General features: G+C 41.3%; 1 protein-coding gene across 1 annotated transcript; it reads left to right on the forward strand.

The window, feature by feature from the left end:
* Positions 1–351: 351 nt before the first annotated feature.
* Positions 352–24,733, forward strand: bzw2 (basic leucine zipper and W2 domains 2). The gene is made up of 12 exons (XM_080735037.1): positions 352–490; positions 5,034–5,104; positions 8,222–8,398; positions 11,603–11,709; positions 13,411–13,476; positions 14,837–14,972; positions 17,030–17,139; positions 21,076–21,246; positions 21,710–21,856; positions 22,000–22,138; positions 22,419–22,550; positions 23,450–24,733. The coding sequence occupies exons 2-12, from the start codon at positions 5,041–5,043 to the stop codon at positions 23,476–23,478; spliced, it is 1,278 nt and encodes a 425-aa protein (XP_080591163.1). The 5' UTR covers positions 352–490; positions 5,034–5,040; the 3' UTR covers positions 23,479–24,733.
* Positions 24,734–27,635: the final 2,902 nt, after the last annotated feature.

Genomic DNA, 27,635 nt, shown 5'->3' on the forward strand with positions numbered 1-27,635 from the left:
TTTGAGGATGTGCAACAGTCACAGTTTGGATGGTTAAAGCACAGCTGATGAAGTTCAAGTTTGACTAGTTTCCCTGCAGCTACAGTAGTAGGCTAGCACTGAGGGGAGGAGGGGGGATAAACCACCGTTGGAATATACCATTATTAAGACGACAGGGGGAGTTGTCGATATAGTCCTACAATGAAAACCGATCACAACACAATAACTATACACTATTGAGCTTGCCAATTGATTACGTTTGACCACCATGTAGTGTACTATTTTTAAGTTCGTTGTGGTGTAATATTGTCTTGGGTGTTGGGGTAACACATTTCCAGAATTTTCAGACTCCCCCGTGCAGTGGGGTTGTCTGTCTGGCTGTGTGATTTAACCACGTTGAGGAAGCTACTGCTACTTCTTCTTGTTCACAATCACATCAAAGCCGACTTCGATCAGGGATAGTTCGACTAAATCCACATCTCCAACTTGTTATTGAGTCAACCCCAGCCAGGTAAGAGCAGCCATGACGGTCATAATAACCTTTTACACGATGAGAACGACGAAGTCATTGTTTGTTTGTCACATGTTCGGTTTTGTCCGACGTCGGATTTTAGTCTGCTTTCTCCGACGGAGCATACAACAATGGTTCTCGAACGTTGAAATGTGAAGGTCTCCCCTTTAACTTTGACAGTGTACAAACGGAACCAAATGGACCCGATCGTGTCCATTTGGTTCCGATCGTGTCCATTTGGTTCCGTTTGTACACTGTCAAAGTTACAGACTTGAAGTAGGCCTGAAAGGGAAAATTTAGCCCCCCCCCCCCCCCCTATAAAGGAACCTAGTTATTAGATTCCCTGGAATCCACTTTGAGAACCACTGTATTAGATTTAGAAAACACCTTCCAATTATGTTCTACAGTTAGGCTAACTACTTAAACGATGTGATGAGAAGCAGTGGTGGAAAAAGTACTCAAATGTATTAAGCAGCCTAAAAGTATCAATAGGCCTATGTGGAAACACTGTTACAACATCCGGAATTAAAAAATGTACTTGAGTAAAAGTATTGGTATGAAAATATACTTAGAAAAGTAAAAGTACTCATTATGCAGAATGTCCCTAAAGTTTTCACATATATACAAATCTGAAAATATCAGATCTACAAGCTGAAGTTGTAGATCGGCTATTGAAATGTCTAGGGCTGAAGTGGTTGATGTGGGTTTTATAATTATCAAAATCTCCAAAGTAACTACTAGCAACTAAAGTACATAGGCTCTATATCTCTTTGTTCAGTAACACCCTGAAGAAGGCGTTTGCCGAAACGCGTTGGTGTTTTTTAATAATGTTCTAGCCCATTTAATAAAGGCCTTTTATTGTTAAATCCACCTGAGTGCCTGGACCTGGATTTTTGTGCCTCTGTGGCACATTTTTTCCTCTTTTTGCTCATTGTGTTCCCTTTCATGAGCACCGGTGGTTTGAGGGATACCAGTAGCGCCCCTGCTATCTCACTACTTTCTCTACATAGGATAGGAGTAAAGTACAATATTTGGATCTGAGCTGTAAGTTGTACTTAAATAGTGGCGAACCTCTCCCTTAAGTAAATGTACTTTGTTACTTTCCACTACTGCTAAACGATGCAGATTACAATACTTCTACTCCACTACATCTCGGATCCAAATATTGTGCTTTTCTCCACTAAATATATTTGAAAACGTTACTTGGCCTACTATTTACTTTGCAGATATAAATGACAATATTCATGTGTTGCATTTGTAGTCCTGATTGGCATAGAACTAATGGTTGGTCCTCAACATGGCCAGTGTAGGACTACAAATGCAAACCATGAATAATAAAACATACATAAACTACTATGGCCATATTTCATACGGTATACAGACCTAGGTCCTAGGCTGTTTGAAAATTGCCATGGTTCTTGGATCACTCATGATCCTAGTTTGAGGCAATACCCCTGGGTTGGCAACCTTTTTTGACACAAAGTGCCGTGTTTTTATTTTATTTTTTGACAACATATCTATACGAAATCCTGCAGATTGATTTTTTTATAAACTTAACAATTGTAAACTTAACAATTGTATTCTTTCACATTAGGACATTGTAATGATGATCATTAGACTCGATAACCCAGACTCCCTCCTCAGAGTTCAAAGTTTGAATGAATGTAGAATTATGTGCAGGATGTCATTTGCATACAGATTAGGGATGGGACGATAAGCGACACGACACGTTGTGAGCTTGTAGATCTGCTATTTTTTGGCAAATGTTCTGCCCCAGGATAATGGATTTTGATTATCGCGATATCATAAATCGTGATTTCTTTTGTCACAATAATCGTGATATGAAACTTTCATATCGTCCCATCCCCCCTACCACCCACCCATGATGTACCCATGTTGGCACCCGTGCCTAAGGTTGCTACTTGCTACACATTCTCTGTGCATTTAATTGATGTACTGTAGGTGTTCACCTTGCTTATTGTATTGCCCTGGGTAAGTTTGTTAATGAGAGCATCTGTTAAATGCCTAAATGTGTAATGATTGTCTATTCATTATAAACCTGTGTTATGAGATCAGAACTTTCAATGACTATAGTATCATAACCAGTGTCACCAGTAATACTACTTTTAAAGTAGGTCGGGAGTGGCTTATTGTCGGTATCAGCCGGTAACACGCGGAAGTCTGTCCCCGTTACAATGCGCTAGACCCCTGGGTGATGGACTGCTGAGGTGGAGCGCCACACCTACCATCAGCTCCCAGTACTTGAGTAGCCGTGCTTGAGTAGCCGTGCTACTCATACGTTGAGTTGGTGGTGCCCGGGCCGGAATCGAACCCATGACATTGCGGTACAAAGGCGAGAGCTCTACCGACTGAGCTACCCGGGCACTTTTACTGACACTTAAACATTTCTAATTCTTACTAACATCTTACAATGCCTATAAACTGTTATTAAAATAAGAGTTTATTTATATAGATAATGTTGGACGTATGAATTGAGTTTGTGGATTTAAGACAGTCCTTTCAAATTGGTCTCTTCATTTGCCTTTTTAATTATTGTTTCATGTGTTGTTTGACAACAATTTTAATGGCTTAGGTCAATGCCAGCCCAGGAGTAGTGGACAGACTCTGTTTACGGCAGACAGGCAGTCCAGGATTGATGTTGTGGATTAGAAAGTGCTGTAATCCCTGACCTAGCCTATAGTGCTCAATCCCCTCAGTCTGGTCACCGCGTGCTGTAAGCCTGTTGCTCCAAGGTCTGCCATGCAAGTGGCTCTCAATTAGGGCTGCAAAGTATATATTCCTTTCATAGCAATTGTTATTTTTGTATTAATGATATTTATTAATATTTGAGTTTGAGTTGTTATAGGCCTATATTTTGTTTATAAAATCATTTAGTCTGATTAAGAACTTTAGTCCTATTTTATACAATGATCTTGTGTATTTTATACACCGTACAATGGTGTAAAATAGCCAATCAACAAGCTCACAGTTGCAGGGTTTCCTGCAGCACTTTACAGGCCAGGCGCCCCGCCCGGCCAGAAACCCCCCCCGCCCCCCCAAGGGTATTAAAAAAAAAAAAAAAAATGTTTTTTTTTTTTTTTTTTCAAAACTTTTTGGACCTCCAACAATGTACTAGGCATGATCGCGATCGCGAAATTGCATGTTTAACCCCCATACCAACCCTATCTTTCAAACATGGCAGCCATGTGAAGTTACTTGTGCCTCACTGGCAGGAGAGCAGAGCAGCGCATGCAGCTGCTTAATTGACGGTCGTTAACTTCTTTTGAAGTTCTCTGAGAGGCGAGCCTAGCCTAGGTCAACTTGACAGTGACACAGCTGCACAGCGAGTCGTAGATTGCGTCGAGAGAGAGAGAGAGAGAGAGAGAGAGAGCTCTTCTCATTTACTCACAACGACACAAGTAAAGTACAAATACCTGAAAATCTCCTTTGTACAGTATAAGTACAGTAGGCTACTTAAGTAAATCTACTTAGTTACTTTACACCAATGTTGTTGTTTTTTTACTGTGCTGTAGACTTCTATTTATATGGCACGAGTGCTGGTTGATTAACCTGGGGGAAAAAAACAAGTTACACTGTCCTGTGAAAAACGTAGTTATTCAATGTTGAATAAATGTGGATGATAGCATGTAGTTGTGTTTTCCGTCATCATGGGCACATTCATGTGTTTTTTATAGGGCAAAAATAAGAATTAATATTAAAAATTAAATGAATTAATTACTCAAATTCATTAATTAATTATCAAAAAATTTCAGCGCACGCGCTTTGCGCGTGCGCCATGAGATCCCCCCCCCTGGTCAAGACTTTTTCCTGCAGGAAACCCTGAGTTGTGTTTAAAACTTTCACAACGCGAGTCTAAACCAGCTGTTTAAAAACATGAGACTAGAGCTGCTGATCAACCGGACAGGTGTGTTTGTTGTATGGTTTGTACATGTGTATGTGTGAGAATGTTATTAGCCATGGCTACACATTCCCTTTCAGTAATATGACACGTGTCCCCAGTTGAAGATGTGAGTGAGAGCGAGGTTTGCGCTACAGGGATGAGCCCACTATATTTAGCACAGAGCACAGGGTTTGGCAGGCGAGTGAGAGAACTCTCAGACACAGTGACCACTCCGTTAACAACTGTTTAACTCGGTGCTAGTACGAGACACTCACAGCTGGTAAGCATTGAGCTTTGAACTTTTTCTAGTTTTATTGAAGAATCTGTGCTTGTGACTGGTGGACACGGGTATCCCAGAAATTATACAGTACAGTGATACATAATTTCCGTGTCAATCTCTATAATGTAATGTGTGTTGTCTTTTTGTGGCTAAAGAGGATCTTTCATCTCAAATAAACAACATATTACCGGTGTACAGGTTTTTCTGGTCGAAGTTTCTTGATCTGACAGCAAAACTATCATCAAGTTTACATGTTTGTGTGATGTTATGTAAAACATTCCGTTTCATGAGAAGCAGTCTCTAACGGAGCGTGTGTGCGTGTGTGTGTGTGTGTGTGTGTGTTGTGCGTGCGTTGCTTTCAGGACTTTTATGAATACCGGTAAGGTGCAGAAGCCAGTGCTCACCGGCCAGAGGTTCAAGACCAGGAAAAGGGGTGAGCAGCACCAAGCATTGTTGTTCACAACCACCTGCTCACAATTTATCACACTGGTTGACAAAGAAACACGTGAGGTTTGATTCTAGAGTCAGACTGATATATCAGTTTGGCCGATATTACTTGACAGTTTTTTTTTATTTTTTTTACAAAAACAAGCATTCATTGCATACACATCTAGAATTGAATTGCCTCATTTATAGATCCCAATTAAGAAGATTAACAATTTACATGAAAAACTGACACAGGACAAAAAACAGAAACGTAATAAAAATACAGTCAGCTGAACCCTATAGATCAGCATAAATAACGCTACACAAGTCTAGGAAGCTATCTATGAAAAAGTTGAATCTGCGACAATTCTATACAATGTCGTGGGGGTTCCCTGCTTCATATCTCTCTCTCTCTCAGCTACTTAGCCTGAAAAACATTGAAGACCCCTGCTATAGATATTCATAAACCGCAGGACAGCTGCACTCCTGACACAAAACCATGATAACTCGATGACGATGATTTCGTCCACTTTCAACCTGGTGGCCCTATTTTGGGTATAGGTGACATGTGTCAAGCATTTTCTAAAGTAAAAAAAAAAGTTCTAATATAGCAGATCTACAAGCTCACAACCCGTTGCAATATGTTGACATTTCTGAATAATATCAAAGTTTTTCAAATGTATTTGGTACTTTTTGACAAAATATTGGTCAAAACATCAGTAATCGGTGGGCTAGGACTTGCCAAAATGCTAATCGCCATCAGAGCCAAACATTTGGCATCAGTCCGGCTGTATTTGATTAATTTCTGAAATAGTTGTAATAAGTCTACTCTTCCATTACAAAGTAACATTCATTCTAGATATTTAGTAGCAAACTTGTACTGAATAACATAAATAAACTTTGCACACCTACAGATGCGTCAGAGAAGACCATGGGCCAGCTATAGTATATAAAGAGTCCCACACACTAATCTTCACCTGCAAATAAAAATAATACATGTATTTGTATACTGTACATTTTGAAGTTATTTGTTTGTCTGTGTGCAGAACGTAATCAGATTATCTAATATCTCAGAAGATAACCTGATGATGGTCTGTTCAAAACCAGTAAAGTATAGTGTGTGGGGAATGTATTGCGTTATCATTTCAAAATGTATATTGTGTCTGTTTTGTGAAAGTGGACAGTGAACACAGATACCCACGCAATCACAGACTCACTCACTCACTCACTCACTCACTCCGTCACGCAGACATACATACACGCCAGGTTGTGACACAGACCATTAACTCTAAAGCCCTTCCATCAGACCAGCTTGGCTCCCGTCTGCTGTGGTGCTAACAGGTTGTTTTTGTCCAATGGCATTCACTGTCCGCTATTACACAAGACCTCCACTGGCACTAGCTCTCAGACATTAACAAGTTAGAATATCGCTGTGCTAGTTGGCATGACGTTGGCGCACAGCCCTGCCAGCCTGCCCATGTTGGCGAGGCTACCATGGGCATCATTCACTCAAGCAAAACCGTAGAGAAAGCTTGCTCCACTGAGTTTAAGTAAGCAGATATTGGTACCAGGTACTACTATATGACAGTGGTTCCCGAACTTATCAGGTTGTGACCCAAAAGAGAGATTAGATGTTTGCCCCGAACCCAAACCAGATCTACATCGCAAGCTTGTAGACCTGCTCTTCTATTGAGACATTTAGATCATGTCAAAGGTCATGTATCTCCTAGACACAGGATCTGACCCACATTTTGACCTGATGGTCAAGATTCAATTCATCCAATAAGCAAGCAGGCTGGCTCTATTGGCTCACTGGTAATAAGGTCTGCACTTGTGCAGGAAACTCGGTTCCCAATAAAATCCTTCGTTGAAGTGGGAAGTTACATTAACATTTTGTATTAAATATTTGAAGATTAGATTACTCTAGAGTGAACTTTCTGTGCAGGTTTCCTACCATCACTTTTTCTATAATTATTCATCAATGCCTGTACTGTAGAACAGAGTTCCCAAACCTTTTAGCTTGAGACCCGAAATTTAAATTGGACGTTTTCCCAGGACCCAAACTAGTGAAAATAGCAGATCTTCAAAGATTACAACTTACTGTCTCACACAGCGTTACTTATTGATAAAGCTAAACGTTGCCATTCTCTTCTTGAGGCTGCCTTGGCTTTTGAAAATGAGTAACAAGTGAGTTTGTCATGCTGAACTGTTGCTCACTATTATACACACGCAATGACTGGTTTCATTTTATACACACACAAAAAACAATTGCCTATTGAAAGGAATTAACATTGTAGGCTTTGTGATGAGGAATCCTCATTGGATTAAATGGAGAAGCTTAAGCCCTTGCCAAGCGAACTGTGTTCTGGGTTACAGGAAAGCTTCAAAGGGACAATGGCCTGTGTGCCATGCCCAGCTAAATATAGCTGTGATAATCATGCCAGCTTCATGCTGCCGTAAAAGTACATCTGTTTATGCATTATTGTATGACGTCTGCATCAGGCACGTGCACACATGGACATCAAAGGGGGCTTGAGCCCCTGCCCTTTTATCGGTCTGTAAAAAGTGCCCTCTCCAAGCCATGAATGCAGGTTTTACTATCGTGAGAGAAATGCAAATGTCTCCTTTCCATGCCATACCTGAAGACAGCATTCAGGAGAATTGCCTTGTCCAAACTCGCCTGAACTTGATTGGAGCATCTTATGTTGAAAGAATTGCCCTCTCTGTGTATAATTCCATGCCGTACACCACATCTCCAGTATTGACTTGGCTTAGTTCAGTGTGGTATCAAGCACCGAAAATATGCAATTTTCTGGTTTACGTCCTGTAAGCTAGTGATCAACAAAGTGGGGTGCAGGGACCCCAAGTGGTCCTCAAACTTTTTCATGTCAAGGACCCCCATCTCAAAATATGATCACCCAGAAGCAAATATTTGCGTTAAAAATCTTTTTTTTTTTTTTTTTTTTTTTAGATTTGCCAAAAAAATCACAATTTAAAAAAAATGGCAGATCTGCAAGCTCGCAGCATTGAGCTTGCAATTTGCATACAATTTTTTTTAATAGTTAAAGCATAAAATAATGGTTTCTAGGTCTTAAACGCACCCTTCCTTGTCCTGCTTTCTCAGATGAAAAGGAGAAGTTTGAGCCCACAATCTTCCGAGACACAATCGTTGTGGGCCTCAATGAAGCGGGCGAGGACCTGGATGCCATAGCCAAGTTCCTGGACGTCACAGGCTCGCGTCTGGACTACCGTCGCTATGCCGACACCCTGTTTGACATCCTTATCGCGGGCAGCATGCTCGGTAAGTGCTCTAACTCTAACTAAAGGACTGTATAGACTGCTTGTCTGACGTCAGACTTGGCTGGTTGTTCCGCGCATGATGATCAAATCATCGCTGTCGGGCATGAAACCTTGAACATGTCCAAAAACCCATTACCTTTCAGGAAAAGGAAAAATTAACCTGTGTTTCAGTGAATTATTAAGGTTTCCACCAGATAGGGAGAAAATCAAGTCTCAGATCATCCTGTCTGACTGTAAGCTTTTACCAAATCCTGCTGTTATTCACATTATTCGCATAGTTGTATATTATGTTTTGCCTGTTTTCTTTTTCCACTTTCTTCATTTAGATAGGATAGTAGAGAGACAGGAATCGGGCGGGTGGGAGAGTAAGGACATGCAATGCAGGTCTTCAGCCTTAATCAAAGCAGGGACTTTGGGATTATGTGCCATCTGGTTGGCTACCGGCGGCGCCCCCAAATCCTGCTATTTTTGTGGGACAGGGACATGGTGAATGCACCCTGCACTGTTCAAAGGGTAACGTTAGTGCTTGGAGTTGGGTACAAGCACCATAGTACCAGTCTCTTTATTTCCAGTCCAAGTGTCAGACCACGGCAGTCCAGAGTTGTAAAGCTCGCTCCGGAAAGGACAAAGCGACCAGTTGACCAGTTAGATTAAAGCAGTAATTCTCCTTAATCAAAGACATCCCGTCCCTGTGCACTGAAAAATACTCCTTATCTACTATTGACTCAGAAAAGGAGCCAGCATCCCCTGGGCGCTGTTTCAGTTGGGCAGAAAATTGTTCTGGAAAAAATAATAATTGGTGAAATCATAATACCGGTATTTACAGTATATACAGTAATGTATACACCTACAATGGAGCTCTTATACAGTTGGCTTCTGTCTGTCTTGTGTGTAAAGCCTGATTATCCGAATGACTTGGGAGGTACTTATAGTTTAGTAATATACAGGGGTTTACACTAAATTGGAAACGTATCCCTGCCTCATTGAATCCTATTCTGTAATATTTAGGGCTGTCCTCGACGCAGGATTTATCAAGTCGATTCGAGTCGCGGGGGTTAATCCGACGCGTCGACGAATCGTTTATGTAAAAAAAAAGAAAAAAAAAGTGGTGCTTTAAGCTTTTAAACCACGTCAACGTAATACAATAAAACAGCAATATGTTTTAAGCCTTTAAAGTGAATTAGATCCATGAACTACCGTGCATATTGAGACATGATAGCGGTGGACACTGGACATTAATGACGATAAGATTGCGTCCAGCCGTGCGTAATTTGCCGTGCGTAATTGTGAATTGTGGAGCAGAGTAGAACAACGGAGGAGAGAATAATGCATCTCTTTGACAGCATGTCGTGTATTATTTCCACAAGTTGTATTTTCTCAGAGCACCGCTGCTGTATCAAAAGAGCTATGTTGCCGATCTGGTGCGAGATAATAAAAAGAAAACAGTTCGCCCGTCGCTATTCCTCAGCCTGAGTCCAACCACCACACACCCACGGCAGTGAAAGTGAAAGCGCATCGCGCTGGCTCTGCTGCTTCTTTGGCCAGCTCTCAAGTAGAATAACAACTCGTCGACGCATTTCCTTTCCAAGCGGTTAACTTCAAAATAAGAGCTCCCTGTTATATGATCAAGGCAACTTTCAAGTCACGTGAACTGATTTTATTTTTAAGTCTAGTAGTAGGAAGTATGGACTCAATAAGAATTACATGACAGTCACAGTCCAGCGCTCTCATACCGCACCACAGTATACTGGTGTGATTAAAAAATTATATATTTTTGACGGCTCGACTCAAACAATTGGCGTCGATTCCGGGGGCTTAAAACGACGCGTCGATTCGTCGATTTTTAGAGGACAGGCCTAATAATATTTAAACAAAGCATTGGATATACAGTTGCCTTTTTCTGGCAGCTGTGTGATATGCCTTCACTGTTCTGTCAGTTTAAGTGACTTGGCTGTAAACTGGTGAGTCTGTTTATCCGTCCTGTCTTTAGCTACAGTAGCTGAATTATACTCTTAACTTTCCCACAGGCATGCACATTGCACACCCACATGCTTAACACGCATTCATTCACATCCAGTCCATCTTGAATCGGTCTGGGATTTGTTGTTTCATTGTTGACTTTCAGAAGGTGGCAGGCCTGTGACCAGGAAGACCCACTCCCTGCCAAACCAGGTTGCGGGTCGCCTGTGTGTGAGACTCAACAGTGCCACTTGGTCACCCAGGCCTGCCACTGGTCACCCAGCAGTATAGCAGCTCATGCTACAAAGTTATAAACATGCACACGCAGTCAAGCATTGGAGACGGTGAGACCACTGCTCAAAAAAAGACTGTTTCAAGTTTTTACAGGTCCGTTTTACCAATTATAGGGTTTAAGTGGTACCACATGTGCAGCTTAACAAATTAAAGGTGTATTGTTCCCAGTACACAAATTGAAAATTGCATAACGGAGGACAATTTCATGATAAATTAAATCTCCACGATACGATTACTGTGTTTTTTAATCACGATGAACGATAATGGCAAATATTATCCAGACAGATGAGCCTAGCCTCCTACAGAGCCACACCGTAAAAACGAGATACCAGTGGATGGCTGTGAATGTCAAGGTACTGTAGCTGTGTAATGGAGGATAAGCCTTCAGCTTGGATAACAAATGGGACAAAACCGGATAATACTGTAAGCAGCAAGAATATCATGAAAAAATACTGTTCGTCCCATCTGTTGGTAAATGTGCCCATCTATGTTTGTCCAAACGGTTTCCTGTGCATAATGGCCTTAAAACGTACATTTTTAGTGCATTGGGAAGTTTCAAGTCAAATGTTCACATGTTCAGTACTCCTTACAATAGAAAGGTTAGACATGAGCAAAGTTTAATGAGGTTGTCTTGTAATGTACATGAAGTGTCAAGCCAGAATCTCTATTGACAGTTATTTACTGTACTGTATGTAGTCACTGCAGCAGTAGATGACAGTATGTGTTATGGTGTTTGAACTTGGTCATGTGTTTTAATAATGTCTGCTAGCCAGGTACACAAATAATAAATGTTTATTTTTATTGATTACAAATGGATAAACCTTTTTTTTTTTTTTTTTCATCTGTCCAAAAACAAACATCCTGTCTTGTCAGCCCCAGACTGGGGACATTAGCAGGTCATGCTCTAATTAGTGGCTTTAACATTTAATCCCCACTCTCACCACCACCACAGCTCCTGGAGGCACTCGCATCGACGACGGCGGTGACCCGACCAAGGTGACGAAGCACTGCGTCTTCACCACTGAAGAGAGCCACCCTTCTCTACGCCTTTATGCTCAGGTACACCAGAACTCAAGGCTTTATGCTCAGGTACACCAGAACTAGGCTTTATGCTCAGGTACACCAAAACTCAAGGCTTTATGCTCAGGTACACCAGAACTCAAGGCTTTATGCTCAGGTACACCAGAACTCAAGGCTTTATGCTCAGGTACACCAAAACTCAAGGCTTTATGCTCAGGTACACCAGAACTCAAGGCTTTATGCTCAGGTACACCAGAACTAGGCTTTATGCTCAGGTACACCAAAACTCAAGGCTTTATGCTCAGGTACACCAGAACTCAAGGCTTTATGCTCAGGTACACCAGAACTCAAGGCTTTATGCTCAGGTACACCAGAACTCAAGGCTTTATGCTCAGGTACACCAGAACTCAAGGCTTTATGCTCAGGTACACCAGAACACCATGCTTTATTCTCAGGTACACCAGAACTAGGCTTTATGCTCAGGTACACCAGAACTCAAGGCTTTATGCTCAGGTACACCAGAACTAGGCTTTATGCTCAGGTACACCAGAACTCAAGGCTTTATGCTCAGGTACACCAGAACTCAAGGCTTTATGCTCAGGTACACCAGAACTCAAGGCTTTATGCTCAGGTACACCAGAACACCAGACTTTCTGCTGAAATGGGGGTACAGTAGATCAGTGGTTCTCAACCTGTGGGTCGGGACCCCTACGGGTGTCCCCACATTATTTTGGGTGGTCCCCAGATGATTAACTTAATGTGCAACATTGTTTGTTTTCTCTCAACGGTAAACAAACCTGTATAAAGTTTAAGTGTATGGAGGGTAGCTGCACAATTCTAAAGTGACAATTTAAGGACTTTTTAATGCCTCTAAAATGACATATTAAATATTGGTAAAATTGTCTAAGAATTATTAGAGAGAGAAAATATGTGGGAGCATGTAGATCTGCTATTTTCACAATAGAACCGTGTTATACAAAATGTAATGCCTCAACTCTTAGTGCTTATCAGGGTGGGGGGGGGGGTCTACAGTTAAAATATGATTATTTTGTGGGTCACGGCCTGAAAAGGTTGAGAACCACTGCAGTAGATGCATAGCTCTGGAGGTATTGCTGCTCTCTTGGAATCAAAAGAGCCGCAGCAGGTTCCTGGTTGTGTCCTCCTGGCCGTGTGTCTAAATGTCTTTGAGCAAGAGAGAATGAACAACTAACTAACTGCTCCTGATGAGCAGGTTGGTGCCTTGCATGGTTGCCTTGGCCATCTGTGTGTAAACACTTTGACAATGTTTTAATGCCCCCTTTTTCTAATGGCCAGATTTTCTTTTAATGCCTCACTTTATAGATGTCTACAACCCCCCTTTTTTACCAAATATATGAAGGCTTCCAATCACAAGCAGCTCCATGTCTATGAATAGTCATGGACATGGAGCATGTCGTTCATAAATCATTATGGCTCAACCGTGCCTACTGGAGTAAATACACCCCCCACCCCACCCCCTTCACCTATTTTATGTAAATGGCATTGTGCCAGACTTTTTTTTTTGTGTTAATTATCCCCTTTTTAAAGATGTTCACACCATCTTTAAATGAAAAGGGTGTTGCCCCTACTTTTGAGACCCAATCCTGGCATGTATCTATATTGGGTCATGGACCGTACCGTCTCACATGGTGGGCATTTGGTTTCGTGTCAAAGAACTGGATATTGTTGGCATTAATTGTGTCTATTTGATCTTCTTCGTAGGTTTTCCATAAGCTTATAAGGAGATATAAATACCTGGAGAAGGCATTTGCAGAAGAAATCACAAAGGTAAAGACCAGAGTTGGGACAAACTAACTCTTGTTACTAACATTCACACATGCACCACACAGAACGTGAATATTATCTTAGGAACAAGGCAGCTTTTTCAGCTGTTGGAATAATTCTGTAGATATTTTCAGGAATAATTCCGTAGATATTTTCAGATCATAATTTTATTCCTTTTACTAACTCTTTTACTGCAAAAGCTAGGCTAATTATGTCTGTTCCCTGCCATCAAAATCCTGTACCTTGAGATTTCATAGAATAATATCCAACCATTATTTCCAGCCGCGGTGTTTTGTGTCGCCAAAAACACCTGCTCGTTAGGCACCAAATCACGATTTGACAAGCGCTCGCCGTGGCAGTGAGTGACATGTGACGCGCGCTCGTCATAGGCAGTAAAAGTCTTAAATAAAGTCCCAAGTTAGTGATCAAGACCTGAACTTTAGCATAAATTCCCAGCAATTCACAATGTGTTCTATTTCCTATTCTTCTGGTTCTCAATGTCGGGTACAGGGACCTCCATGGGGCCAACTGGACCCTTAAACTGAGAGTGCACAAACACTGATAATTTGAAGTGTAGATTGGAGCTCCCAAAGATTAAAACTAGAAATGTTTCCAGTTGTACCCTTTCTCAGAGTTACAGACCCTTAAGGGTCCATTTGGACCTCTGGTGGGCCTCGGATTAGACGTTGAGAAACCGGGTGCTAATCATATCCGTTGACATGCATAATGGGGCTTTTAAGCCGTGACATCATTTTGTAGGCAGAGGAGAATCTGCCCCAGAGCATTTTCTGTCCCTCGCTATTTCAAAAAACAATGACTAAAGAATAACGACTAAAGTATAATTCTAACACTTTCCTTTCAACAACAAAGAGAAGAAAAATGTGTAAATAGTAAAAATAGTAAAAAGATTCACGGAAACTGGAGGCAGAAATTCTCCTCTGCCTACAAAATGATGTCATACTTAACAGCCCCATAGAGCTATACGAGTCAAGCAATATCAAAGCTCTCTGATCTTGACACACACACGCACAGTCTGTGCACCAGTGTTCATTTTTTCAGCAAAATTTAGATTTAGTCTTATGAATAACACACCATTTAGTCTTAGTCCTGTTTTTGTCTTAGTCTTAGACTTTTTGTCTTCGTCTTTTCTGAACAAGTCATTGTCTTCTACAGCCTGTTACTTGGTAAAAATAAACCATACATAAAAGTAAATGTATTTGGCTTTAATTTCATTGCAGTTACATGCCAGTGTTATTTTTTTACAGCCATTAGTCTTAGTCAACAAAATTAACACTGCTGAGCCCCAAGCTCTCGCCCTCATGGCTGTCCTTTCCTGTGTGCACGTGTCACTTCCTGTGTATAGCTGCTGCTCTTCCTGAAGGGGTTCAATGAGTCGGAGCAGACCAAGCTGGCCATGCTGACGGGCATCCTGCTGGCCAACGGAACCCTGCCCCCGCCCATCCTCACCAGCCTCTTCAGCGACAATGTCGTCAAGGAAGGTGTGTTTCAAACTTGTTTGACTCGGCACTCCTGTAAATAACTTTTTCATCCACGGCACCCCTGAATTACACTGTTAATTTGTAGAATCTAGAGAAAATGACTTTATACTTGACGTTTAACCAATTGAACCACAGCGTCCCTATTCTGGGGGGAGAAGCTGATCTACAAGCTCACAACGTGTCACTGCTATTTTTGGTGACGAGAATTGGCCGTAAATGGAAAACGAACTTATCAAGTGCAGTGCAAATCGGGTCTGTTTTACAAAGCAGAGTGAAGGGATATTGATGAATTCCAAATGTTCTCAGATTATTCTGCGGCACCCCTGGGCTGGCATCACGGCACCCACTTATTTGGGCATGTGTCAGGGACAAAATACCTGATCTATAAGCTCACAACATGTAGTGTTAAAACAAATGAAATTATCCATTGCCATGCTAAAATCTTGATGTCCCCACAAGGATTGTAATACAAAGTGTGGTGGTTCCCTCTTGATGTTTTACACCCATCGTGGTTTCATTCTTCGTATTTGGTTGAATATATTTTAACCCATTTAGACCTAAGTCCGCCTGGAAAAAAGCCTTAAAAACCTATGGACGATTGGAAAAATACCCCCTAAAACCTAAGATTTTATGGAAAACGGCTAGAAACAAAATTTCAAAACTGTTTGATAGCTTACAACTTTGGCTTTCATGGAAAATTACTTATCATTGTCCAGACCTTTATCAATTCTTTTTTTTTTAAATCTGCAAACTCAAAATATTTAATAAATCTTATAAAACGTCTAATAAGAAATACATTTCTCAGCCTATGTACTGTATATAGCACATAAAAACATAATTAGCAAATATTTGAGACCTTACACCATAGGCCTTACACCATAGGCCACCACTTTGACAAGAAACAAGCACCAAAACGTTCTATTGAAATATTTAAATTCTAGTTGTTAGCTCCATATAACGGTAAATCTGGCGAGCGACATTTGTCATTATTATTATATGTGCTTGCGTGTGTGTGTGTGCGCCTGTGTATGTGAATGAATGAACCATATCATAATCATTTTATAAGTGTTATTACATCCAGATAGCTGCGAATCTGTTGTTCTGGAGTTTGGGGTTGACTAGCTGTTCGGCTAACGTGTTGGTCTCTGAAACTAGCCGTGTCAAAGTGCGTCCGTGAAAAGTTATCCAGTCCTCATGAAATCCATGAAACACTTCTTCAGCATCGTCGTTGTTTTCAAACATATCACGTAACAATGCCAATTCCAGCGGGTCCGGTTTGCCTTCGCTCAACGCATCTTCCATTTCGCCGCTATGAGAAGCTGCACTGGGATTCTCCGACAAATAAAGTTATGTAAAGCAAAAAAAAAAAAAAATCCCAGAATGCTTTGCGGTAGTCAGGGAAGCGTGATTATGGATCCAACTGGGAAAGATGGATAACCACGCCCCGGACTCATTTTTGAAGCTTGTGATTGGCTGAACCGGACGTAGGGAGCGCTCCGTTGTAGTCACTTGGACCGCGCGAGGTGCACCAAAACCCAATTATCATGGCGTTTATCGTGCGCTTGCCCAGGCCTTACGGCCTGGGCATAAATATAACGATTGCATTCACCACGGCTTCGTAACTCGCGCGGCGCTCCGCCGGCCGCGCGGCCCTGGCCCGCTCTTCGCAGCCACTCGCGCCTGCGGCGCTCGGGGGCGAAGAGCAGGACCAAGGTCCGCTGGCCTTCGCGCCGCTTGCAATGTCGTGGACAATAACTGAAAACGAGCGCTCTATGCCGTTTCCATCCATCTTTCCAGTTGGATCCATAATCACGCGTCAGGGAAGCATACGTCATCGCCTCCTGATGCATTTCATTGGCCACGAGACCAGAAGAGGGTAAAAACTACAGGAAACGCATTTTGCGTTCCAGGTCTGAAAGGATAAACAGCATTTTGCGTTCCCGGCCTGAAAGGTAGAAACGCATTTTGCGTTCCCGGTCTAAATGGGATAAAAGTATGAAGATGTAATGTAGCATATTTTATGTAGGTCAGATTTTAATCTTAATGTACTTTCTCAGGAATCTCTGCATCATTTGCTGTGAAGATGTTCAAAGCGTGGATCACTGAGAAAGATGCCAATTCTGTCACCTCAGGTTTGAGGAAGGCCAACCTGGATAAAAGACTTCTGGTAAGAATAGAATCGACAGTGTGTTGACCTCAATTATAGCTTGAGACCTTTGTTGTATGTCCTGCTCTCTGTTTGCACCCAGTGTCCTGTCTCTATGCTGTTCTTCTGAATGAACCACTTGAACCCTGGCATCCCTATTCTAGAAAAAACATTTGTCAAAAATAGCAGATGTACAAGCTCTGTCACGTGTCGCAGACTGCAGTGTGACATGTTGTGGACTTGTATCAGCTATTTTCTGCAAAGATATTTGATTGTAGAGGAATAAAAGTAGGACGCTTAGTATATGCCTCTGGACTCGAGTCAACGAAGTATATTCGGTGGTAAAGGAGAAAAACTCCCTTTATATCATAGAAATGTCTTGAATGGCAGGCAAGACAAGTTTACCTGCATAGAACAGTTCAACAAGGCAATTCAAAGGGATTTACAAAACATTAACCAAAATAAAAAAGCACTGTACAGCAGATGGCTCAATCAAACATCTCAGTAAAAGGCGGCTGCAGGGAAAGCTTTGATTTAAAAAAAAGTGTGTTGTTGCAGTCCTGCTGTTTTCTGGGAGATTATTCCAGATATGTGATGCATAAAAACTGAACACTGTTTCTCCACGTTTAGTTCTAAATCTGGGGACAGAAAGCAGACCTATCCACGACCAGGATATTTCATAACTACCCACGACCAGGATATTTCATAACAAAAGCAAAAGATAAATGTATTTTGGCCCTAAACCGTGTTTTGAATTACTTCTTTGACAGACGGCAGGCCAATGTAAATATCTGAGAACCTGAGTGACATGATCTACTGTCTTGGCCTTAATGAGAACTTGCGTAGCAGTGTACTGAATCAACTACAGCTGCCTGATTGATTTTCTTTATTTTATTTAGGATACTGGTTAGCAAAGTGGGGTCAGGGGAGCCCCAGGAATCTTTGAGGGCACAAATAGCTGATCTACACGCACACAACGTGTCACTTTGCATCAAGGTGTGAGCTTGTAGATTCGAAAAACACATTGACAATTCTGGACCTGTTCTCTTATGGCGGTCCCTGTCACAAAACATTTTCAAATTGGGGTCTGTGGCCAAATACATTTGGGGGTCCTCCTTGACGTGAAGATGTTTGAGAACCTCTGTTCTAGGGTGACTTATAAAGACACCGTTGCAGTACTAGTGGAGTCCACAGAAGATGAATGCATGGACAAGGAGCTCTGTGGTGGTGGGTTGTTGAAGGCTAAATGTTATCTGCAGTGAGTTTCCATGGTGACACTGTTCACCTGTCAGCCCCTCTGTACTTGATGTGGCTAAAAATGCACCAGGCTGCTCACCATGAGGTATAATTATCAACAGGGAGGAAGGAGGAGGTCCCCTCACACTTTAACACCATGAATCCCTTTGAACTGAATGCATATTTAGCAGTGTTCAGTTAAAGGCTGTGTGTCCAAAAATGTATTTTATTAAGTTATTATTTTGTTTGATTAACTGCACCCTTGGTTGAATATACTGTAGTATTACATAATTGTCTAATCGCAATTATTTGACATAATCGCAATTATTTTTACATAATCGCAATTATTTTGTCATAATCGTTTCCATGTTAAAATGTTCATATTTTCAAACCAATAAAAAGGAAATTAGAGTTCTCAACGGGCCTGAAAATTAAGGCCCGGCCCTAACTGGGCCCTAGCGGGCTGACTTCACGTGTTAAATTGTTCATGAAACATGCAAGGTTCTGCAAAAATAGGCCAACGTTAAATCCCCGTTGTTGTCAACTGTCAATCTCAATCATACAGCTCTCATTCTCTCTCTCCCTGGCGTTGTCGCTGCCTGCGTGATTTATATTTCGTCCTTTCAACTGTGACGCAAACAGGCAGCTGGCTCGGCAGATCTATAAACCCAAAACGTGTTCATCTGGCTTGCATTCTGGGCTTGCAGATCTGTTATGTTTGGTGCGCGACAGCACCTGGCCACCATGCTTAAACATACACAACTAAACTCATGCATGTACTGTATGCCTTCTGCGAGTCTAAGTGGCGCGTTGCGGCTGTAGTGTAAACCCTTTAATATAAATGCACACAGCAGCAAGGGACACTTAATTAACCATAAATCATATGGAATTAATATCTTACCAGCGAACTGATCGTCTCTAAAAGGTACAGTAAGGTTGATGTTGTTGTAATACAATCCTCTTAAGTCTATGTCAAATATCCAGGTTGGTTCTGCTTTGAATGTACTTTTCTTGGATTTATAACTTATTATCACCGATTATCCGTGGTCCATTGGTTAGGAACTTAGGCAGGCTTCAGTGCCGCGGTGCAGACAGACAGAATATGAGCCTGTTCTCTGTTGCTTGAGTGACGGAGCCCGAAGCTCGGCCCGGCCCCGACTAATTATTATAATTTGTGGAAATGGACCTACTAAGCTCACCATCGCATCGCGTTGAGCTTGTAGATTGATTATTTCCACTATCAATGTTCTTTTTTAAGTATAAAGTTGCCAAATGTGTCAGTAATTTCTTTGTATATTTAAGTTATGTGTCATATCTGCCATGTGCAACTTCAAAGCCTACATGCCAAACAAATGTAATTGTCAATGACGAAAAACTTAAATCGTTAATCACAATTATTTGAGTGACAAATGCCATGACATAAAATGTCATAATGGTGTTGGGTATATACTGTACCTGCCCTTACTGTGCAGATGCTCGCTCACTTTGAATCAGACAAAGTATTCCTTAGACACTTAGCGTTTACGTCATGTTTGTTCCAGGAGATGTCCTCAGATGTCATCTGAGGCTGCTTGCTCAAATTAAAATCTGTGCTATGCTATGCTTTAATGACTGAGCGAATGTTACATGCTTTTATTTCCACATTTGTGACTTTGGACTACTGTAATGCCCTTTATGTTGGCATAAACCAGTCTACAGTACAGTACAAGAATCACACTGATTCTGGCTACGCTACAATGGCTCACGGTCATTGTCGTCCCAAACATGCGTTTAAAAACCAGAGCCTTTTCAGTAGTGGCCCCCAAATTATGTGTGGAATGGGGGTCCATACCCTCCCATATCAAACTGGCCCATTCTGTTGAAACATTGAAATCTCGCCTGAAGTCTCACTTTTGGCTTTTAATTCCAGCTTGAGTGTTGTGGTCTCTGGGAGGTTCACTGGGTGTGATTTTGTGTGTTATGTATAATTTACTTGTTGCTTTTTGTTATGTCAGCTTTTTTTTTTTCTTGTGCAGCACTTTGGTAACGTTGCATTTATAAAATATGCTATATAAATACAGTGGATTTGATGTCCGTACAGGTCTCTACGGATTAACTGAAGTGGACTATTACTTTTTATATATGACCGTTTTTTAATATCATTGCTGTCAGGCAGAAACCTTGACTCCATCTTTCAACTTTAACCCATTTAGAACGGGTACACATTTTGTGTTTCATTATTTTATGCTTTAACTATTGAAAAATAGCAGATATACAAGCTCACAGCGCTGCGAGCTTGTAGATCAGCTATTTTTGAGAAATCGTAAAAATTTGAATTTTGACCCGATTCTATAAGTGTCTTTTGAATCCTTCTAATTCTGGCCTAAATGGGTTAAATGTTTTTTTGTGTTTGTGTGTGGCTAGTGTATGATACTTCGTTATACAACAGTATCACACAAAAGTATAAAAATGGCACACCTACAAGCTCAAATTGTGACACCTTGTGAGCTTGTAGATATGCTATTTTGCTATTGAAATTTTGTGATTGTGAAAATGGTCAAGCGTGTCTGTGGGTTTTATATTTAACCAATAAAAATATGAACAATTGCCTGTGACTAAATAATAACTACATTGGATCCATTTGAACACAGGTTGTTTTTGTTCCATTTCTTGCAAAGTAGCGGTATTGGACATAACAAGTTTTCTGCCTGACAGCGCTGACATTCTCCTAAATGATTTCAGGAGCTGTTCCCCGCCAACAAGCAGAACGTGGAGCACTTCACCAAGTACTTCAATGATGCAGGGCTGAAGGAGCTGTCTGACTTCCTGCGCGTGCAGCAGACCCTGGGAACCCGCAAGGAGCTTCAGAAGGAGCTGCAGGAGCGTCTGTCACAGGAGTGTCCCATAAAAGAGGTATAGAGACCCCCAAGATGAGACATCTGCACACTGTTTAGATCAGCCAGTGGTTCTCAAACCAGTACATTTCAAGGTCTCCCCTTAACTCTAAATTCACCTTCAGGTCTGTAACTGAGTTGCAGACAATTGAGAACCCCCTCACATAACCCTGAGAGTGCCTGGACCATACTTGAGAACCAATGGGTTAGATACTGTATGCTCTGCTGTGTTTTGTTGCGCTATCTACAATGTTTAGATGAGCAGTTGCGGAAATGCTATTGAGTGCAGTCGAAAACTGCAGAGAATACTTTTTTCCCCTTGTAATGTTAAACTGTTTGTCCTGCACCTGGGTGTGTGTGCTCATGTGCTCCATCTTCATTTAGATCTTAACCACTTACTGTAACAAACCCGGTAGTATATGATGAATAGTGAAAAAACTGGCTGATCTGCAAGCTCACAGAAATGAGTTCCTCTTGCGCAGATGGTTGTGTACGTGAGGGAGGAGATGAAGAGGAGCTCCCTGCAGGAGCAGGCTGTGATCGGCTTGCTGTGGACCTGCCTGATGAACGCTGTGGAGTGGAACAAAAAGGACGAGCTGGTCACTGAGCAGGCGCTCAAACATCTCAAAGTAGGTCCAAAGTAGCACTGCATAATAGCCGATCTACAAGCACTGGACTGATCACGATGAATGCCACTTTTGTGCACACTGCCAGTAGTTCAGGGAAGTATTTTCACACCCGTTTCATTGTGTGTGTCCTTGTGTCCTTGCAGCACAATGCTCCACTATTGGCTGAGTTCACCACACAGGGCCAATCAGAAATGGTGCTGCTACTGAAGGTCCAGGATTATTGCTATGACAACATCCAGTTCATGAAGTCCTTCTCCAAGATAGTGATGCTCTTCTACAGAGGTCTGCATTTACATGCACAAAAGCCCACATCATACGTTGTGCATATTTTACATTTATTTTTCATTCACATGTTTAGTTCACAGGAGAAAAGCAATGTGTCAATTTATAAAACATGAGACCGTTGCATTACATTTACCCACACGTTTACAAGTTTAAAGTTGACTAATATTGACGATATTAAAATATCTAACAATTGGTATTATTGAAAACTATTTGAAATTATTGAACTTTAGCCTTGAACATGAATGAATGTTTTTGCCGTGCCGTCTGTCTCTTCCAGCTGACGTGCTGAGTGAGGAGTCCATATTGAGGTGGTTTAAAGAGGGCCACGCCCAGGGCGGCACCAAAGGGAAGAGTGTCTTTCTGGAACAGATGAAGAAGTTTGTGGAGTGGCTGCAGAATGCTGAAGAAGGTAACACAGCTGTGATGTCACCATAAGTGACTGTAGTATGACAGAGTGGGGCTTTAATTTATGGGGGGGAAAAAAACTAACATTTCCTGCGTGATGGCAACGATATATTTCTTTAATATGAACCACAGAATACCTTATTCTGGGAATGTCATAGTAGTTTTCGGCCAAAACAGTCAAACATTCTGCGAAAATAGGCACTTTGGGGAAAACAACAAGCAGGCACAGATGAGCAGTTGTAATTCTCCCTGTAACCAGCAGAGGGCATCACCAACCCATGCCAAAGATCAAGAATCAAGGTTTCATTTGTCACTAACTTCAAAGCAGTTAAATTGACTAAAAAATAATAGAAATGTGACAAAGATATACAATAATTAATAAAATACTGAATTTCATGTAAATGGAGTCAGGTTTAATGTCTCGTGAGTAGATGAGTACAAGAGCTTATCTTTTTCAGTAGTTTCAAAACTGTGCAGGGATAATTTGCAGATACAATATCCATCCAATGGCAGCAGTGTTCAAAAGTGCAAAAAGGAGGCATGCTTATTATACAGCATCCATAGTAGTGTCGAGCCTTTCTCAAGTGATTTGTTCGTTTTGGTGAATGTGAATTAACTCGGTCACTTCCTCAAAGGTTATTCAAGTCGTTCAATTTGTCAGTCTTTGTACTGAACTACGTGAAGAGGGTGGAACTGAATCATTGGAACTAATCTTTGTTAGTGAACTGAACGAACTCGAGTCACTGAAATGAAGTTATGGCAGTTCCCATCACTAATGCATAGAATTAAGAGTTAACTTGTCCATTCCGTTCAATTATGTTTTGTTACTATGATTTTGTTGTTTTTGTCCCATGTCCTCATTTAGCGCTCTGACAGCTGCCTTCTTTTTTTCTTTGTTTTCAGAGTCCGAGTCTGAGGGAGAGGACGACTAGGGAAGAGACTTTTGATATTGTGAGGTTCTGAAGCCTCCTGTGGCCTGTTATGTCTCTGCACCTCGTCACTGTCGGGTGGAAACCTTGTTTGTCCAAAACCGTCACTTTTCAGAAAATGAAAGGAAAATAAGAACCGGTCTTCCAATGGATCCAATTTAGTTATTTAGTAACAAGCTTTTGTTAATACTTTTCATTGGTTCAATATTAATAAAATAAAAATGTATTTAAAAAAACTAGACATCAGTTGGGCATTCACACAAGGTTTCTGCCTGACGGCATCTCCCTGTTGGTTTCCATGTTGCATAGCATTTGTCTACGGAGAATTGATTAAGCCTAATGTGTTAGCGTACTTATTTAAGGGGGTGTATGTGAACTTTTTTAAGCGGTTAAATTACTGTATTCCAATAAAATTCTCTCCAGCTCTCTGGTAAACAGAAAATACATTTTCAGTTCAGGATTACAATTTAGGAGAGAACTCCTGAAAGATTCATCATCAGATCCTCTATCTGTCCTGATTGGATAAAATACCTATCCTGACATAAAAATGTTTTTTTTTTTTCTGTTTACTAAAGACATGGGGAGACCCTGTTTATAATTACTATGAGAATATAGATATAATTCAAAAAGAGAAATTGCGTACACCCCTTTAAATCGGTTCATAAATTGTTTTGTTTTATAGGATATGCACTTTCTCTGTACGTTGAGGCCACGGTGGTCCTGTCCACAGCCCTCACTCTGAGGTTAGACGACCCCACACACACACACAGACATGTGCGCGCTATATTGTTGCTGTCGTGCAAAAAGTTTTTGTATGTCCAAAACCATTACTTTTCAGGAAATGGAATATTTGTAAAAAAAAAGATGCAGACACACTTTTTCACATTCACCTTCTTTGTGACACTGTACTATGACAAAGTTACTTACTTATCCCCATTACGCCGGCTGGCGCATAGGGCAGCAACAAAGTTCCTCCACTTGCATCTGTACTATGACAAAGTAGGGCATTAATTTCCCAAAAACATCAATACAGAGACACAAGGTTTCTGCCCGACAGCAACTACACAGTATATGCACAAGCCATATATTGACTGCCTTTGCAAGCGGTCCCTTATCGACATCGTTCAGGTATAGCACGAGTCAACCTCGTTATCTGCAGTAGTCTGTCACACATCGTTTTACGACGCAAAACTTGTGTGTACAGTATGTGATGTGGCAATGCTTTTACCTTTTTGAATAATAAAATGTTTTGACTTTTGATATGTATTCACATTTCTACGTGTCATACAAAAACCTGCCAAAAAAAACTGAATTTAAATGTTTCTTTTCTTCTCATTTTTGGGTTTTGTGTCATTCTTGTGTGCAGGATATGGTCATCCTGACTGTCACAACAAGTCTTTGTTCTTTACACTGAAATGGCATCACTAGTTGATTCGATTACTCCAGATCATTTCCTTGTTTAAGTAGTACACTGGGGGGGTTTGTGTGTGTGTGTGTGTGGGAGATTTGGAAAAAACAATAATTATTGCGACCGTAGGTCGCATTTACTATCAAACCCTGCACAAAGTGTCAGTCTGTCTGTCAGTCTGTCTGTCACACCTCACACGTCACACTCTTGCCCTGCTCATATCTCCGCAACCGTTGCCCCGATCCATGCCAAATTTTGCACACACACTCCTTACCTGCCAAACTACAACCTCCAAGGACCCCCGGAGCTCCCCAGATGTAAAAAATGACCAAATGTGCTAAACTGACCAAATGACCACCCCAACGGGGCTGCTCACGGGGAATTCCCGGGGACCACCGACTCCTGGTGCTCCAGAATGGATGCAAAAGTGGTGGCGCCCCCAGTGGAGGACCCCCTACACTGCAGCTCACATAAAATGCCGTAACTCTGGCTAGGAGCGACCGGGACAGCCGGGGCCGGTACCTATTCGTCCGCCTTGCCGGCGTGGAGACCCCACCCCTCATTTCTCACATGGCCCTCTTCTAGCGCCACCATGAGGCCGATTCTTGCAAAACACATTTTTGGACACTGCTCCTACAATTTTTGCCCTAAAATCACGCAAATCGGTACACAGTATGTCTACACTCATCCCATCAACATGAATCTCTCCCATATAGCGCCACCTCCAGGCCGACTTTTAAAAACACATTTTTGGACACTGCTCCTACAGATTTTGCCCTAAAATCACGAAAATCACTACACAGTATGTCTACACTCATGTCATCAACATGGATCAGGAAGATTTTGGCTAAACACATTTTTGCCATATTTGTGGAGATACGTGACCTACGGTCGCTTATCTCCCGATTAGGGAGTCTTACTGGTACAACATTATATTGGTAAACCTGGCAATGGCAATAGTTGGCAATAATGAGAAGGTGGGGGGGAAGAAAGCAGATTTGAGCTGGTAAAATGTCACATGCACCAGTGTAGTGTAGGCCTACTCCAGCCTTCCTTCAAGGGAGGGAACCATGACTGACCTCTACCTGTGTTCAAGGATAAAACGAGGCCTCTTATTTATTTTTTTCACAGTTGGGAAAGTAACATTTAGCAGCGCCGTTGTTCCTCTGTGAAGTGATTGAATGGTTTATATTATCTACCACCGTTTCTTCCTAAACCAAGGCTAAAGGTCCACTTTGTTAAAGTTTCTGTATATGCGTTCAACATTCTTAGTTTATAGTACAGTATAACTAATATCCCATTTAGTGCTGAGGTTATGCGTGAAGACCTAGCTTAGGTCTAGGATATACAGAGATTTGTCGCAGAGGGAAAGGAGTGACCAAGTACAGTGCAACTCTAAAAGGTTTAAGTGGGTAATGCTGATATTTGAATATTATGAAGACGACTAATCCCTGTAATGCTGACATGTATGATGAAGACATCATTAGGATATAATGCTGATATGTAGCCTATATGAAGACAGGATATAACTAATCTCTTCAATGCTTAGGTCATGTGTGAATACATTATGATATACTGTACAGTATTGACTAATCTCTTTATTGCTGAGGGGTTATGCATGAAGTCTATATGCGGTAATCTCTTTAATGCTGAGTTCATGTGTGATTTTCATACTAAAAAGTATAGCCTTTGTCCGTGTTTTCTCGTCTACGGTGCTATGCTGGCCGATGTCCGAGAGTGGCCCTGCAGAAAGGATTGTGTTCTCTTGAACACAAACAGGGTGTTGAATCATAAATGAGTAACATGAGAAAGGAATCACATGCAACCCATTTGACCATCACCTAACATCTCCAGCTTATAAACCAGGACCCCAAAGCCTCAAATCACTCAGCTCTGTTATGAACAACCACTTTTATTAATCATGTAATCCATTAATAAAAGTGCCATCATAATTAATAGTATAGTCGTGGCTAAAAGTATTGGCACCCTGCATTTGTTTAAAAAAAACAATGGTCTAGATTGCGCACAGTGAAGGTCTCTGGAGATGGACTTGGAGCCTTCAGATTGTCCATGTTTGGCTGCAATCTGAACTCCTGACCATTCTGTCCTTTTTTATTTGGTCCATGCTCAGACAGTGTGACACAAAACAGCAGAATGAGGGCTTTTACTCCATTTAAACTGGGTGGATTAGTGGTTACTAAAGATTAAAGTCAACTTGGACTCGCCACAGGTGAGTTCCTGGTGCCTGCTTGAAATTCAAGTACTGTACAGTGTATTTAAGTATTTATGCAGATTTGTGTAGAATGAGCTAGGATTCTGTATTTATTCTAGTTTTATGTTGTGTTCCTCTGCAAACCAAATACTGTATGTTGATGCAAAATATGTTTTCATTTCCCAAGCTTCTGAAAGATTTTTTTTTTTTTTCTGTTTTACAAATGCAAGGGTGCCAATACTTTTAGCCACAATTCTGAAAAATGATTTTTGGCGCGATCAATCTCTGCATCAAGACTACCCTAGACTATTTCAATGGGGTCATGCATTTCTCAAGTTCATGTGTTCATCTTAGGAGAGACTAACTTGTTCATAAAGTAGTTTAATGAAATGCTTTTAATTAAGCTTAATTTATCCTAGTCTGTCCCATATGTCAACAAGGTAACCTTGTAGATCTGTTCTTTTTGACAAGCGACACCATTTGAGAGTTCCAGGGGGATCCAGGTCTATATATAAATAAATAGCATCAGAGCTTGTAGAT

The sequence above is a fragment of the Nannobrachium achirus genome (genome assembly GCF_963921795.1).
Source record: "Nannobrachium achirus genome assembly, chromosome: 10".
Lineage (NCBI taxonomy): Eukaryota > Metazoa > Chordata > Actinopteri > Myctophiformes > Myctophidae > Nannobrachium > Nannobrachium achirus.

What these genes read in the sequence shown, in the direction of transcription:
- bzw2 (XM_080735037.1), top strand. Translation starts at nt 5,041, where the DNA reads ATGAATACCGGTAAGGTGCAGAAGCCAGTGCTCACCGGCCAGAGGTTC. An exon ending in AGGCGCTCAAACATCTCAAA is followed by an intron (nt 21,857 to 21,999) that starts GTAGGTCCAAAG and finishes GTGTCCTTGCAG; the next exon opens with CACAATGCTCCACTATTGGC. An exon ending in GCTGCAGAATGCTGAAGAAG is followed by an intron (nt 22,551 to 23,449) that starts GTAACACAGCTG and finishes CTTTGTTTTCAG; the next exon opens with AGTCCGAGTCTGAGGGAGAG.